The following is a 17,377-nucleotide window of genomic DNA, read 5'->3' as shown; positions in this document are numbered from 1 at the left end:
AATAAGCACAGGAGCATATGAGAGTGTTTCGACAGTGTATTTTTAATCTAGTCGCCGTGGCCTTCTTAGGGTTATAAATATCGGTGAATATAAAGCGTTACAGTTCTGTGAAGCTCAGTTAACTCCATTAAATTTACTTGTCATGGACAGTCGAAACATAAAAGAGACAAATGAGGTGCATCCACACATGGAGTAACTGCTCTTCTTCTAGTGGCCACTTGAAGCAGCCTTCAAATGGAATCAGTCCCCATAGACTTCCATGTTAAAATGTTTATGGTATTAAAAATATGTATATTTATACAGTCTTATTCAAAAAAAGTTGGTCTCTGTGAAGAGTTTCCTTGTTCTAAACAACTGTACAGATGATAGCTTGTGTTTTCATAACTCCCAATTGGATGCAGGATTTAGGAGCGTGGCAGCATAGACGGTATAGCCAAGCAGCTTCTACTGATACTAATTGGAGTTACTGAATCTCTGGACCACTCTGACATGTTTGTTGGTGCTTGGGAGGATTTTTAATGTAGTCTGTGCGGGACAGACCATCCGATTAGTTTTTGCTCCTTGAGTACCATCCTAGCATTTTAGTAACTTAATTCACTTCAATTCAGTTTTATTTATATAGCAACAAATCGCAGCAACAGTCCCATCAAGACACTTTATAATAATACAGAGAAATCATTGCGCCTTGGCTTTGACCCCTATGAGCCAGCACTTGGTGACAGTGGGAAGGAAAAACATCCTTTTTGATAAAAAAGAAACCAGCAGAACCAGGCTGGGGGTGATGGGACAAAACACACACTGTGGAAGAGATTGTCAATAATAGGTAAACAAAGATTAGCAGGTATGTGTACGTGTACAGTTTGTACCATTTATAACTGCTACTGTCTAATCAAGCTTGATAACGTCAGCCATATTTAGACGAGAGGGTGGAGTTCTATGTTATCAGCTAATGATAGCCAGCTTGGTTAGCAAGTTGCTATCTATCTATATCTATAAGCTGTACAGGTGCAGTGGACAGATAAAGAGACATGTTTGTTATTGCTTAGTAATGAATGATTCAAATATTAGCTTTTCACTCACTAAGACTGAAGCACAACCTTATTGGAAGGGCTGTGAGTACGCTTCGAGCCAAGGTGTGGGCTAGCAGAAAGCTAGTGGCTATACCTCCATTTATTTGTGTCTACCTGTCACTTAAAGCAACCTTTATATAATTTTAGTGACTGAATGATCTAAGAAGAGCATCCCTACACAGTCAATTTAATTTAGATGCTACTGAGAGAGTCCAAACCATTTTAATATCTGCTGTAAAGTTGGGCCACGTGGGGTTGGGGATTTTATAACCAGTCTCCAGTGGCCATTAAAGAAATGTCAAATAATCCGACATTTGGCATGATTAAAAAATATAATAAAATCAATTTTTAAATCTGTCCTTTGTGAGTTTATCATCCATTTCTAATTGCTACTTTTTCTGATAATAGAAAGAGGGTGTGGGGGATTTGTGACACATAAAGAGGCTGAAGGTCTTTCTCATTATTTCCAGGTGCACCTGATGAACCCCGAGAACGTACCCAAGCCGTGCTGCGCCCCCACCAAGCTGCACGCCATTTCAGTGCTCTATTTCGACGACAACTCCAACGTCATACTGAAGAAATACAAGAACATGGTGGTGCGGGCCTGCGGCTGCCACTGACAGACAGATGAAGACTGGTAGTGCTTCAGTCAAAGTTGGGTGTACGTTGACCTCAGGTAGACACCGGATTCCCGCCCAAATCTTCAACATGCAAAGGAACGTCCAGCCTGAAAGATCATTCCCATGTTCCATTTCCATAATTGTTAAGCCTGCTAACATATCAAGTAGCAAGTATTCCCCACCACATGTGGATCATCCATAGGCAACTTCACCTTGTTCCAGTCTTGAGCCACCAAGTTGTCTACCACCCTTCCTGTTAGCTGTGGACGGGGGTCTTCTCTTCATGGGTCTGCAACTGAATGAATGACTGTGTGTGTATGTGTGGGGGGAGGCATTTAAGCATTTAAGTTTGTATATTATGTGTTTACTGAAGTGTGTGTATGAATGCCTGAGAGGCTACTGCACCTTCTCCCTCCCTGAGAGGGTGAAACTGAACTGTCGTGGGACCAGTCAGAGTGCTGCTTTCTTTCCCGTCTTCTCTCCAACATAGAAAAAAAGAGCAAGGTGCATCAGTTCTCGCAGGAGGCTCAGATAATGAACAGCTTCCCTACAGCACATGACACTGCAGGGCTAACACCCCCGTCATATTTCCAAGTGGTGTGAATCAGCCCGACTTTCTTTTTTCTGTGCAAAATGTTGTTAACCAAAACCATCTAATACAAACTGAATGATACTTTGGAGTCAGCACACTCATATTTCCTTCCTCCCCTCTGCTGTTTTTTTTCTCGAGCCATATTTGCCTTCCCAAAAATATAATATGGACTTAACCAAAGTGACCGCAGGCTATTTTAGCAGTGGACCGCTCCAAATATCCCCCCCGACACCACCACCTCCTCTCCTCCATGTCAATATTTGCCAGGCTGGGGCTGAGCTGCGATTCACCAGGCTGGTTCAACATGATGCATGTTGTGGCTAAACTGATGTTTTTCTCCAAAGAACTGAAGAATACAGCCTTATCCCTCGGACATACCACAAATGGCCATTTCCATGTCGCTGCTCTCATAAAGTTAACAAACGCTTCCACTCCTGACAGCCCATCATGAAATAGTAGAGAAAAAAAACATCCCGCAGAACGGTTTGTGTCAGCGTTCTGAAATTAGCCGGTTGCTTTTTCAACCCCGAGGGTGAAACTGTGTTCGGATATGGACAGGTGACAAATTAATGGAAAAACCTGAATGCTCAAACCCTGCACAGTGGGGGTATCTCGTACTATTCTTTTAAAGCATTCATTGGCGGGATCAGTTTGTTCTGTGTTAAATCTTGAAGGGAATGGCCGCTTCTAGGATAACAGCTTTGCCCTTTTCATAGAGCCTGTGGCCCTCAAGTCACCAGATCTCAACCCAGGTTGGTAGATTTTCGACCAATCAATCACCTCTTTAAGTTTTAGAGAGCTGAAGAATTAAAAATAAACGTGCATTCGAGCAGTTTTGCTGAAAAGCAGTGCCTGGTTTTTCTTTTAATTTGTCACCTGTCACGTGGCAACGTCTTCCCAACAGAGTATGTAACTGTGAGCTTTAAATGACATGAGTACTTTTAGAGCATATTTTAATGAAAAACTAATACCAGTAAGAATCAGAATACCTTACGTGCCTAACCAATCATACATTACAAAATATACCTCTGGTAAGCTGCTGTTTACATTTGTGATCATGTTTAGTTTTTTTTTGTAAATACTTGTACATTCTCAGCTTATTTATTGCACCTTTTATTAAAAAAAAAAAAATCACATACGTTATTAACAGAGATGCAAGAGCAAAATGAAAATGCAAAGTTATTTTTGAGAAAAATTTATTACGAAATCTCATGTTACATTTTGCCATTATTCACTCTTTTGTACAAAATCTGTGGGTTGTGCACAAACTATAACCCATGAAAAGGAAAAAAACAACAACAAAAAAACATGACTTTGTCACTGGAGTTGCTTAGACCATGTGCTATCCATAAAAACTTTTACTGAGAAAAAACTGCTGTGTCTCAGACTGTTTGAGTACCTGGGTTTAACAATAAATGGTGCCTTGCATTCACACAACACATGCTTTCCACGTAACCTGGGTCAAAGAGCATTTGCCTAACAGGTGGGTGCAGTTTACACGGCGGTTAATTGCAGAAAGGTGCACTGAAACACTGCAAATGCTTTTTCACTAAGGCTTCACCTTCGAATCCCCCCGAAAATTATTTGTGTTGAATTTTAATGCTGCCAGTTCCTGCCCACTTCAATGATTAACTGTAATCAGAACCTCATCGTCTATTTTACTCAGGCCGATGGCTCTGGTGTCCAAAGGTCTAAATCATCCCGATACAATGTTTTCAACTTAGGCTGTCGCTTCAGTAAGAATAGATGGAAATCACGGTGAGAACGTGGATACGATGGGAGTTGAGCTCACCCTGAGCAGCAGTTCGACCTTTCAGTGCAGACGATGAGCGACCCTTCTGTGTCCAAATCCTTCTAACATAGGAAGGATAAACCTGGCCTGAAGAATACAAACATTCACGTTTTTACATCGACACCTAATAATGTTAGGGGAGACTTCACGTCAACGATGGCTTGTCCAAACAGAAGCAGTAACACAAAAGATCAGTAACAGAGTGATGGGGCAGCATGGTCCAGGCCTAACACTCCCAATGCTAGAAGTAGAAAGGGATGGTCGATCACTGAGACTAAAACAATCAGTCAGGATCTGGTAATCTTGATTAACAGAAAAAAAAAAGTTGTCAGATTCAGTAAAATCACAGACTTCTCCATCACCTCCCAGTCTGTGTGGTTTCTTCCCTGAGAGTTAAGTCAGACAGGCCATCACTGGCATGACTATGAAGCACCCTCAACTTAACACTTTGCTTCACATTGGAGAGTCACAAACTTTTACAGCCTCGTGAGTGACAGTAATAGAAAACTAATGGCTTATGATTTTAAAAAAAAAAAATTTCATGTACACAAATTAGCATCGGGGAAAAAAGAAGTCAAATGGCAGAGACGTCAGAAACACTTCATTTAAAAAACAAACAGGTAGAAACTTTAGTGCCACTGTTTTAACATTTCTTGTATTCTTGTGAAAAGTTCTGGTTCTGAGCAGAGCTTGCAAAGTGGTTGTCGCACATATTACTTCATCTTCAGGCCCAACCAGTCGCCACGTGGTTTAAGGTTGAGCAAGAGCAATGAGAAGTACGATCACCTTCCAAACACTCTTACCGAATGATTCTGCACTTGAATACCAAAAAAAGATGAATGCGCCAGCCTGTCATTGGATGACTGACAGAGAGGGGGAAGAGTAGGGGTCTGGCTTTTGTAGGAGAGACGGTGGTGTCCTATTAGCCAGATATGCAGTGTGAGCGAGTAGAGTTGTGGAGAGAGAGAGAGAGCGCCGACTAGCCTGTATCTACAGCTCGTCTCGTGCCTGCTTCATCACAAAGTCGTGCAGGCTCTCCAAATCCCGCCCACCGTGATGCTCATCACCCTGCTCCCCTGCTCTGAAGATGATCAAGGTGGGGTAACCGCGCACCTGGATAACAGAAAAAAAAAAAAAAAAAAAGAATATCACCATACTGTCATCATTGGGTAACCATGGCTTCACTCCAAGCTGAAAACATGTGTGCACCAACCACCAGGACTGTTAAATCTGCTTTAGGGTTTTATTTCATAGTATCTAATTAAAATATGTAGCAGTTATAGAATTTTATGTCTTTGATATAATCCACCACTTTAGTTTATTGCATACACTGTAACACATTTAATCTTGCAGAAATATAAAGCTCACAGAAGGGTACGTGCGCCAGAAACAGTCTCCGAGTGCAAAGCATTCAGTGCCTGGACAGAATTTCACTTACAGAGTACTTGTTGCAGAGTGTGCGCTCAACAGTGCAGTCCACTTTAGCAATCTTGACATCAGTAAAACCAGGAAATTCCTTCTTGGAAAGATCTTCCCATGTTGGAGCGAGATTCTTACAGTGACCACACCTAGACAGCAGGATAACACAAGAGTGACATCACTCTCACTGACTGACAAATTGTGTTTCAAACACTGGCTGCCAACATTTTAAATCAGGAGTTTAATCACTTTAGTCACTAGAACAATAATTACTTCAGACATCTGCAGGTACTTAACGTATATTTGTTTAAAAATGATACACTCCGACTCATCTTACTCGTAGTAGTTTTAAACCCTCTCCTGCAGACAAAGGTTCAGCATTATTTAATACTTGAACTAATTTCTGAGGCGTCATGATTCATTTGGCATTAACAACACACAATAAAGGAAGATGTCAAACAATAATCTCACCATGGAGCGTAGAATTTGACGAAGGTGAATCCTTTGGCTACAGTCTCCTCAAAGTTGTCCTCATTCAGGACCAAAACACTGGACTACAGACAGAAAGAGGACAGGAATACAAGTTGGAATTATATGGATCCGTGTTTTTCCTCACCATGACGACATTATTGCATTATTGTATTTATTATTCTGTTACTGGAGTGAGAGCTTCTGAATTGTGTGCACAGGTTATGTTCCCCAGTAATGCCCACATCATCTCATTAATAAAAGATATGCAAAATCCTGGCATAATTTAGCTGCCAGTCTCTCACCTAACTGGAATCTGAATGGGTGCCATGCTCAAAGACCTACAGTGTAACTACTGCGTGTACATGTGTTGTGTTGAACAGTTTCACTGCAACAGGAAATAACAGCTGCTCATGTGCTGCAGATTCTCAGTGATGGCATCCAGAAGAAGTGCACTGTGTGTGTAATGTAAAAAATACACAATTCAAGCCCTTTAAGAATCACAATAACGTTACAGCTACAGTGCCAGGACCCCACTGAATGCATCAACGATCACTGCAATGTGCAGCTGCTGTGTATCTAAGGTCTCTGAGCACCAGTTCAACGGGGCACACAAATGTCCCCACTTAAAAATACAAAACAGGAAATAAAAAAGAGGAGACCAAAATATTATCCGAGTACAACACCTCTCTGTTGTGAACACCCACCTTTGCTTCCTCTTCAGCTGGCTCTTCAGCAGGGATCTCATTTGCCTTTGGTTCCTCCTTCTGCTCCTCCTGCTTTTCCTCCTCGGTGAGTGCAGCCTTCAGCTGGTTGTCCAAAAAGTCTTTGAAGGAGTCCAGGTCTCTCTTTCCTTTGTACTGTTCTGTCTATGACAAGAGGACAAGAAACAAGAGTTACTGTAACCAGTGTAACAATATTTTGAATATTTCTTGGATGTACGCATCAAATGTGTTATTTTTCTTCCTAGGACTTCTGAACCGAACGAGTTCCCCTCAACAGAACGCTGTTATTAAGAAAAGCAGGATGTTTTTTCAAGCCAGCTATCAAAGGCATATATAGTGTGTTTCTGAGACCATTTTGATGGACCGATTATACTCTGACTTAGAATTTTAATGCCACAGATGAAAAACATTAGCCATTTTCACTGTGATAACATTGGTGGGTTTTTACTTGCCTTCACATTTGTCTCTGTAACTATTTAAGCAGCTTAGTATGAATCATCATCATCACACTGAAATGATTTAGCACATGTATGTTTGCATGTTCCACGTCTCCTAAACAAGTGGAATGAATGACACTAAAACAAATGCCTATGACACCGACTCCCAACATCTGTACAACTATTTTATACAAATTCCACAATCATACATTTTTGTACATTTGACGGTTCAACTGAGCAGCGAACAGCGACCTTACAGCTGCATGGACTTTTTAAACTTCACTGTGCTCTTGAGTAGTCGCTGATTATTGATCAAGTTATTGAAATAAGTGTAGAACATAGCAGAGCAGACGACAACAACGTGGGGATAAAAGATGAAATGTGGGAACCATCATTTCATGACACACTTCATGAAGCCACTCTATGCTGTTGCATGCTGGGGCAGCAGGTTGAGGGCACCAACAATAAGACCAGTAACATTGTGGGGACGTAGCTGGAAGGTGATGTTGGAGAGCCGGATGTTGTCCAAGATAAGGACAATGCTGGACAAAACCTCCCACCCATTCCAAGACGTGCTGGCCAGTCACAGGAGCACATCCAGTGACAGGTTGAGATTACCCAAATGCACCACTGAACTACACTGGAAATCACTCCTGCCTGTGGATATCACCCTGTACAATCCCTCCATCTAATGCACAGTATATAAGAAGTAGGGGTGCAACGATATTCGTATCAATATTGAACCGTTCGATACAGTGCTTTCGGTTCGGTACGCATATGTATCGAACAATACAACATTTGTAATTTATTTTATCTACTTTCCTTCTGACGATGCTGTCTGTGTGGAGCGCTCAGTGAATCTGCGTTCGACTACTCCGCCTAGGCTGCACTGTCGAGCGCAGATCCACTGAGCGCTCCACACAGACAGCATAGTCAGAAGGAAGAGCGCAGGGCAAGCTAGCGAGACAGAAGTTAAGCTCTCCTTGCAACATGGACCTCCCCACTCTCATTCAGATCTGGCCTTTGGAATTATTTTGGTTTTCATGTGACGTATGACCCTGAAGGTAAGCGAGTCATGGACTAAAGTAAAACAGTATGTTGGATGTGCCACGCAATGCTTAATTACATGGGTGGGAGCTAGTGTGTTAGCGCAGTTAGCTCGTTAACGTGTTGGCCGTCCAGCCCCATGCACGGGGCGAACGGCGGTAGCTCGTTAACGGAGATTTGCCGTGTTGTGGCGTTAAGGTCATTTCAACGAGATTAACCTGAAAGCACTAGTGGGAACACAACGAATATGACTGCACATTTACGCCGACATCATCCTAGTGCAAAGACAAAAACAACAAGCATGCTACTAACTTTATCAGTCATTTAGACAGCTGTTAGCACATGCTTCTCCTTATGGGGACCTGATATGTTTAATATGCTGCTGAGAATATAGCCCAGAAGAAGCGGATAGTATAGCTTTTATTTTGGAAAGAGCCATTTCTCTGTAATAAACTCTCTTTTCCAAAGATGAGTGATTCCTCAATCAGATACAGGGCTCGCAATATCGCTAGCCCGACGTCCCGGGGCTAGCGATTTTTTCAGTTGGGGTACCAAAATCTATCTCTGCCCTGCCCGTCGGGCTTTTGTAGGAAGGAAAAATATATGTCAATGCTTTTGCATTCTTTCGGAAATGTAGCTGGGTAATTATGTCATTGGCATCGGTGAGCCACTGTCAATATGTGACATATTGAAGTCGCGTTTGAATTTGCGATTGTTTTTTGCTTTCACTTTGCAATCACGCGAACTGTGTATAGAGAGCGACAGCACTGATCTGTGAGTGATGATAATTTGTGCACCAATTCCTCTGACATTGTCTTATTAATCGTTAGCTTACTATGCAAACATGACAAGTGAAATCTCCCGCAGCAAGCTTAAACATGTGAGAGGTTGATCGCGCAGAGAATCGCTGAGCTTATATGAGTGCGTGTGTAAAAGCAGCAGGAGAAGTTATGACAAATCAGACTATAAGGCAAAAAGAAAGTGCAGCTTTATGGTTTCATGGACAAAATAATTTCTGTGGCTGCAATATGACGAGCTAAATAACCAGGGCTGCACATAAGTGGTCCGCAGGTGCGCATTCGCTGTCAAAATAAAAAACACGCACAAGGGTTAGGGTTAAATTTAAAAACTGTACTTTTGAGTTAAAATATATATTTATAATTTTAATAAATGACAAATTAAAAAGGCATGAACATTTTATTTTGTATCGAAAAAATATCGAACCGTGACACCAAAGTATCGAACCGAACCGAACTGTGAATTTTGTGTATCGTTGCACCCCTAATAAGAAGGGCACCTCAATTTCAACTTCATCTATATTCAATGTTGTGCCAAATTTCCCACACGTGGGAAATTTGTTTTGTCACAGCAGGAGTGGACAGTGCAAAAGTTATGAGGCAAAAATTAGAATACAATAAGAATAAATACAGTACACAACTGTACAGAATAGAATAAAATAAAATACTATATACAGTAGAATAAAATAAAATAAATATACAATAAGATAAAAATAGAATACAAATACAAATACTATATACAACTGAGTAAAAATACAACGATGACAGAAAGGATTATTGCACTTAGTATTATTGCATATATTTTGTATTACTGAATTTAGTCTAGTTAGTTACTGTTTTGGAGCAAGTGTGACTACATAATTTCATCTGGAATTAACAAAATATTCTGATGCCCATGAGGCATCCTGGTCAGATACAAACTACCTCAACTGGGTCCTTTCGATGAGGATTAGCAGCTCTGCTCTGAGCTTCAATGACTGAACTCCTCAGCCGGTCTCTAAGGCACCATCCATTTGAACCTTTTATATTTTGATTTTCCTGACAGTTACTGTTTATTGACCTAACACCTAAGCAATGTGTGTAAGCACATGCATACACACAGAGCTAGTCCCAAACCTTTTGCATACCTTTTCTCCATTGTAGAAGAAGAGCAGTGTGGGATATCCCCTCACACCATTCTCAGAACACACCTCGTAGTGCTGAGTACAGTCCACCTAGTTCACAAATACACAAACTTGTGTTATTAAACAGGAATGTCGCAACACTGCAAACACTGGCTCTGTGGTCTGTTTTTATAACACAGTATGCAAATAGTTAACTCCTTATATGATCAACATCTGTTCTGTCACACAGGATCCTGACAGGAATCATTTAAGAGTAAATAATGTTTGCCCAAAGGGGACCTGGGACTAATTCAAGAAAGTAAACTTTCATTGTAGTGAGTGTCCATCTGTTCTGTTGTTTTAACATCTGAACCCACCTTTCCTATCTTCACATCGTCAGAGTGCTCAAAGGTGGTGGCCAGCTGTTCCCATGTTGGGGCCATGGCTTTGCAGTGACCACACCAAGGTGCAAAGAACTTGATAAAGTGGGCGCCTGAGGCAGGAAGAAAAGAAAGAAAGGTAGAACATGAAAAGCCTTGCAGCATTTGCACACCAGCTTTTAGGGAATTTATACATTTACACAAATCTACCAAAGCGAGGCTGAAGTTTATTGGTCCAGAAAATGAACATAAGAAAGCTGATTTCACTGCAAACTCAACACTGTAAAAGGATATACACCTCTTACAGCTCACATGAACCAATTAAGCAACGTTTATTGCAGCCCTGTTGCCAAGATGTGAAGGTGGGGACCTATAAACACCGTTTTAAAAATACCTATGTCATATCCTGCCGATTTTCATCTCCAAACAAGAAATCATTTATTTTTTTTCCTTCAAAACCAAAACATTCAACTTCAGTGGAGCTCAAGAGGCGTAATTTCAGCGAGACAATTATCGTGAGCAGCGTTAATTTTTGCAGTTGTTGCCTCAAAGTCCAGAAACGTGAGGCAACGGGAGACGAGGGTTTTTACAGTCGGCTGGCTTTGACTAACGCTCGGGTACTCGGGTGGTGAAATGTCAGTTATGTAAATCTAGTTAATGAGGTGTTTCCATTCTCCAATGTGAGATCCAGAAACTCGGTGTGGCTGAAAACTGAAAGCAGAATCAAAAATGACGGCAACACAGACACGGCTTATCTGTTACAGCAGGATGCAGCTGCGTAAATACGCAAAGTCGCTTGGCTAATTATGTTGCCTAACTGAAGCTCTACACAGCATCTCTTTTAATGCATCTTTACCTTTGGCTATGTGGGTCTTGAAATTGAGGGCAGTGAGCTCATACATTCCCTGTTTGGGCTCTGGGGCTTTAGGAGGCTCCAGTTCACTCTCTGGTTCCTGCAAAACATTCAGCAACAAAAAGCATGAGCATCAGTTTTGCACTGGTTTGAGGACGTGAGGTTATGACTGAATGAACACCAAACCACTAACCGAAGGCTCCTCTTGGAGCGTCTTAAGCATCCAGGTCTCCAGAGACTGCAGATCTCTGGGGCCCTGGTACTTCACTGCTTCCTGGTCGGGCCTAAACAACTTAAGCCTGCACATAAGACAATATATTCAACTCCATGAGACGTGGCATGGCAGATTTATAATTTAAAATCTACAGCTGGACGAGAGAGTTAAAGAAAATCTTAGCTATAACTTTACCCATAAATACAGGTATTCTGTAAATGATTATGGAGTAAACTGCTGCATTTGCAGTTACAGTGTGCATGGTGCAACATCCAAGTTTCAGCCATTAAGATAATGGCAGAATATTCCACCAAATGCATGTCAATGTGTCACTCCTCTGTCAATCAGTGATGAAAAAGACTTTTTACTTCCATGATCTAAGAGGAGTTTAAGCCTAAATGCTTCAGCTGCTGCGTTATGCTCTGTTGTGTTTCTGGAAAACTGACAAAAATGAAATACGGAGCAATCGGACATCAATAAGTGAAGCTGATGAGGCCAAGATATGAGACAGCAGCTTGTGTGAGTCTAGTACTTACGTAGGGTAGCCTCTAACGCCGTGGTCATTGGAGCAAAATTTGGTGTCCTGGACACAGTCTACTTTTACCACATACACCGGGGGGTCGTCCATGCTGTTGTATTTCTCTGCCAGCTCGTTCCACGTCGGCTGTAGCCTCTGGCAATGGCCGCACCTTGACATAAGAGAAGCAAACAGGGGGGATTTAATGCATTATGGGAAACCTGAGAGTTTATATTTTCATAACAGTGTATGTGAACACTGTATTCTGGATGCAGACACAGGCACACTGCTTCAATATTTTCTGCTTCCTGTTATTTGATAATAAAACCAACATATAGACAAATTTCCATAACATATTAGCATAATCTTCACTTTTACATAACCTCTCTCCATTAAGGAAAAAGTTAAACGATCACGTGTACAAAAAAAAAAAAAACTCACATAATCTCATAATCTCTGCCTTTAGCGTCAGTTCCCTGTTTACATTATGCAGTGCATGGTGACCAAATTAAACTGCATAACAATAATGGCATTATGAATTCTTGTTACCCGCAAAGGACCTCTAGGGGGACCGTGAACCTCAGTTTTGCAACAACTGTTATAACATCAGTCAATCAGTGCGTGCCACGTAAGCGCAGCCCTGTAACTAACTTTGAACGGAGGCTCAATAACTCCTGCTCTGTGAATAAAAGCTGTTTAACTGTCTGAGTACAGCCTTCAACTGCAAACCTTCACACTGAATATTGGCAGCTAGCGAAGTGTTAGCATAAACGACAGCGAGAACCGCGTAAAAGAAGAAAATGCGTTTCATTTCGCTCAGCTGCACTTGGCTGTTTTGGCTTTGCTAGTTAGCAACTAAGCTAACATCACTCAATGAGCGAAAGGAATGAGCTAGTGCTAACTAGCCTGCGTGCTAACTAGCTTGCTTGCTAATTTGCCGGTTTGCTCCAATCCAGTATCAGAAACGCTTTTGTGTTTTCAGTATTAATTAGAATATTAAACACATAGACAATGTACTTTTGGGGAATTTGCTTAACTCCGTGTGTAAAAAAAGAAAAACTTAGCGAGCGTTTACTTACCATGGAGCGTAAAACATGACAAAGTGGGGTGCAGTGGGCACCGCCTCGTTGAACATATCCACCGTGTACGTGTGCTTGGCATGCTCATCTTCTTCTACTTCAAGTTCGCATAAAACACCAGCAAGCAGTAACGACAAGTGAATAAAATGCAACAAAACGGGTGTGCGGTGCAGAGATGAAGCCATGGTGAATCTCGGCAGCTGAACGGTGTCCCTGCTGGTGTGAAAGGACTGACTTTCTGCGAGCACGCCCCTCTGGCAGCCTCTGACTCAAAGAATGCCAGACCTGGATGGGATGCTCCAAGATGGAGCTTACCACAGCAGCATATGGGCATCTAATCACGGTGTTGTGTAGATCTGTGGCGGCCCGCAAGCGCTTTGCAACTCTATCAGATGTGACAGGTTCAAACAAGTGCCAATTTACAAAGAAGTGTGAAAGCCTGTGAGGTATTACTGACTCCAGGGGGGGGGATATGTATATTATAATAAAAGGTGTGCAAATATAATAACAAGTATAATAATATATAACAATAAGTATAACAAAGAGTTCACTATTACCATAGAAATATATACTGAGCAGCGGTTCTCTGAGTAAAAATGCCTTGTTGATGTCAGAGATATCAGCCTTGAGCTGACAGGAAGGCAACAGTAACTCAAACAACTGCTCAACCAAAGAATGCAGAAGAGCATTTCAAAGGAATGACATGTTGAACCTTGAAGCAGATGAGCTACAGCAGCAGAAGACCACACTGGCTGTCACTCCTGTCCGCTAAGAACAGGAAACTGATTACAGTTCACACAGGCTCACCAAAGCTGGACAATAGAAGACTGGAAAATGCTGCCTGGTCTGATCACTCTCAATTTCTGCTGTAACATTTGGATGATAGGGTCAGAATTTGGTGTAAACAACATGGATCCTCTTACCTTGTAACAATGGTTGGGGGCTATTTTTGGTTTGGATCCATGGATCAAAGTATCTGAGGAATGTTTTCAGTGCTTAGATGAATCTGTACCATGAACAACTAAGGCAAAAGAGGCTCCAGTACTAGCAGGGTGTACCTAATAAGAGTGTCCAGAGAGTGTAGCTTCATTAAATCCCCATATATTTTTTTAAATTTTGGATCAACATATGCAGCACTTTATGGACTTCACTAACACTTCGACAGCAAATTTAAGATGATAAATGTGAAGTTAAATTTTTAAATGTTAGAGGAAAGTTGAAGTCATGTAGAAAAATCAAATTTGAGACATTCAGGAGAGTTTGTTCCGCCTCTGCTAGTGTAAGGAAAAGCCAAATTGGTCTATTACAAATGGTCCAGTAAGTTCGGGTTGACTGCTCCATCTTGGCCGGCAGCAGAAGTTTCCTTCACACCTGAGGCTCTCTTTCTTGAAAAGACAGGCTGCTCTCTTAATGCCCAGGGGTGTAAATCTAGAAGACATCCATGAAAAAAATGAAATATTGTGAAAATAGACCACATTAATAGTTAATATTTTTGCTTTTGCTGTTAAAAAAAAAAGCATCTCAGGTGTCAAATCGCTGCTGGTTCAGATGGCAGACAGACTGTTGGTGTTCTGCACCGATGGTCAGATATGAGTCAGAGTTGCCTCCTCCTCATCACTGGAAATGATGTTTTAAAGTGAGAACATTTTAAGCAAACATAATTACTCCAATTTTTTACACTGGTTAAATAGCTCGTCCCATGGGGGCTGCAGCCTTGCGTAATGGCCACAGTGGATATAAATCATGCATATATTCCCACGGTGGAGGCTGCTTGCGTGTGTCTGTTCCCAGAGTAGAAAGTACCTGCTGGCTCTGTGAACTGACAGCTCTTTGGAAAGTCCTCCCATCTTTTATTATAGTCATGATTTCATGAAAACCAAATGGAGACAACCTTCATATTAACAGTATTTCTCTTTAATCACCCCACCTCACCACACCCCCAACTTTTCATCTGGACAACAGTAAAAATGGAAAAAGGAACAAAGAGGTCACAGCATGGAAACAGACAGAGGTGTCGCCTGCGAGACAGAGCTCTTTCAGATGGTCTACTATGGGTGAAAATGATCCGGCCATGCACAACTTAGATATAAGTTCAGGCTGAGGTGTTTATGAAGTGCTCTGTATGAGTGTGTGTGACAGTACTTTAAAATCAGCCAGTGGCAGGAGATTTTCCTGTAATTTCCCAAGACAATGATTGAACTTCCAGCTTTTAAACACCAATAATACACACACACAGGATTATTCTGTCCACAGGGAGTACATCCACTGAAAGAAGAAGCCACATACTTGTAGCCAACCTCGTTGCCCAGGAGGATTTGTACGCTGACCTCAAGACAGACATGAAGCGATCTTTCACCTTTGGCCGTAAAAAATATACTAGGCTATCTTTTTGAAGACGTGTGGGAGATATCTTACCTTAGAAAGAGAAAACAGATAAATTCAAAGAGTCAGCAGTCTGCCGACAGCTGCATCCTTTTTGAGAGGAGACCACTGCAAGTTTGCACTTACATGACCTGAAAGCTCCGCGGCTCAAAAAGAAAGATAACTGCAGTTCCTCTGTTGGCCACTTGGGCTGGTTCCAAAAGCAAGTCTCTGTAGACCCCCACTTTAAAATGCACAACAGCAGCAGAACTAACCTATATCTATATAACAAATGTTTCCCCAGAATAAAAACAGTTTTGATTTTTCCTGTTGCCTTCTATCACACCCTGTATATATTGGCAGTGATTGAAATGCAGCAGGAGTACTGGAAGCAGTGTTTTACCTCCCAAGGACACAACCTTGAAGGGGGTAGGAAATGCACGTTGTTATCTTTTTATAGGAAAAACTTTTTGATTGCACCTTTTTTATAAAGCAGCAGTTGGCAGCAATATAGGCGAGATCCAGGTTCATAAAATGCATCAAGGTCGCAGTTTGTTTCCTGTTCTGGGAGCTTTACTTGCTTTAACTCACTGTGTAGTTAGGCTTAGGTAGCAAACACTGCTGGGTTAGCAAAATATTGTGGGTTGGGTTTAAATCTATCCCTTCACAGTAAAAGTACCCCCTGCATTTACTTGTCATGGCAAGGGATGTCTTTCCATAGACGTGAGTATCAATCTTCTCTCTGAACTTCTGGCATAAGAGCAAACAGGCAAATTACACTAAATGTCAAACTCTTTCTTAAAAGAAAGACGCTCTGCAGCCTCGTGTGCTACTGATTGGGCGCACACAGCGAGCTGCCATCCTAAACGCTTTCATGTTTCCTATTAGTCTCTTATGATTGCTCTGATCAGATTCCTTCTATGAGTTAGTCTGCTGTACTAACACCAAGGTGTTGGCAGAATGAGAACTCCCACCCACTAAAGTTTATTTGAGCTGTTTTATCAAAATATGGCCTTGACCCACAGCTCTCGCTTGCTCTTGCTTATGTCCCAGCTGTTGCTCACTCAGTGAAACGCAAATGCCTCTATGGTTAATTTAAAGTAAAAAAATGATATATGAGGTTATTTTCCTTGACTTGTACACATGATAAATAACCTCTATGTGCAGGTTGGACTCTCCCAAAGGGGCTTCTATTGTTACCAGGGCAAGCCAGCAACCACACATCACTATTTAATCTCAACATGTCATATAGCCGTGGTAAATATGACCAAATTAGCGCCGACATATTTTACATTTATCCCGCTGTAGTGGAGGCCACATACTTGCGGGTGTCTGCTGGTTACCCATTGTTGATTGCTAGGCACCTTGCCAGGCCAGCCATAGCGTAATAATGGGAAAAAGAAAGATGAATAGACTCTGGGGACCCAAGGACACTCTGTTTATTCTCTTAATTTGCCTGAAGTTGGTGGCTGAGAGTGAAAGAGTCAGCAGGTGGTGAACGGGGTGAAAAGTGACCGAAAGAAGCTGCATGTGTGAACTTAAAGTTGTTTATGCCACAGTTACGTTTTGTCCCAGCCCCAAAGTTTAACGAGCGAGAAAGAACTCAAGGCAGGGGATTTGAGACTTTTCTACACCAAAGGAAAATCAGTTTTTAAATACAGGCTGGTCAGGCACAGGCCTTAGAGAGGACACCAGATTCTTTTCCTGTCATAATCGCAGTCTTTGTCTCAGGCTTGCTTGTAGATAAAAGTCAGCATGGTGAAATGATGATCAATATATCCTATAAACTACAAACACACTACTGGTCCTGATTTCTAACCACCTTTTACCTTCAGAACTGCCTTAATTCTTTGCACAGATTCAAAGTAGTGCTGAAAACATCCCAAAAGTAATCTGCTGGATT

General features: G+C 41.6%; 2 protein-coding genes across 4 annotated transcripts in view; one reads left to right on the top strand and one right to left on the bottom strand.

The window, feature by feature from the left end:
* The window catches only part of bmp6 (bone morphogenetic protein 6), a 48,699-nt gene extending 44,008 nt beyond the window's left edge, over positions 1-4,691 (top strand). For all 3 annotated transcript variants that reach the window (XM_085287491.1, XM_085287490.1, XM_085287489.1), the window contains one exon: positions 1,541-4,691. In XM_085287491.1, coding sequence (XP_085143617.1) covers positions 1,541-1,690 — 150 coding nt within the window. In that variant the 3' untranslated portion in view covers positions 1,691-4,691. The remainder of the gene's footprint in view (positions 1-1,540) is intronic.
* On the bottom strand, positions 3,462-13,400 carry txndc5 (thioredoxin domain containing 5). The gene is made up of 10 exons (XM_085287492.1): positions 13,114-13,400; positions 12,054-12,206; positions 11,497-11,602; positions 11,307-11,403; positions 10,448-10,563; positions 10,095-10,181; positions 6,669-6,830; positions 5,965-6,047; positions 5,513-5,642; positions 3,462-5,187 (listed from the first exon to the last, which is right to left on the bottom strand). The coding sequence occupies exons 1-10, from the start codon at positions 13,296-13,298 to the stop codon at positions 5,065-5,067; spliced, it is 1,242 nt and encodes a 413-aa protein (XP_085143618.1). The 5' UTR covers positions 13,299-13,400; the 3' UTR covers positions 3,462-5,064.
* Between the last annotated feature and the right edge of the window lie 3,977 nt (positions 13,401-17,377).

Source organism: Mchenga conophoros, linkage group LG9 (genome assembly GCF_057382185.1).
Source record: "Mchenga conophoros isolate Kocher_MC1m ecotype Shallow Benthic linkage group LG9, M_conophoros_male_GT1.1, whole genome shotgun sequence".
Lineage (NCBI taxonomy): Eukaryota > Metazoa > Chordata > Actinopteri > Cichliformes > Cichlidae > Mchenga > Mchenga conophoros.
This window is presented reverse-complemented; position numbering and strand designations above follow the sequence as displayed.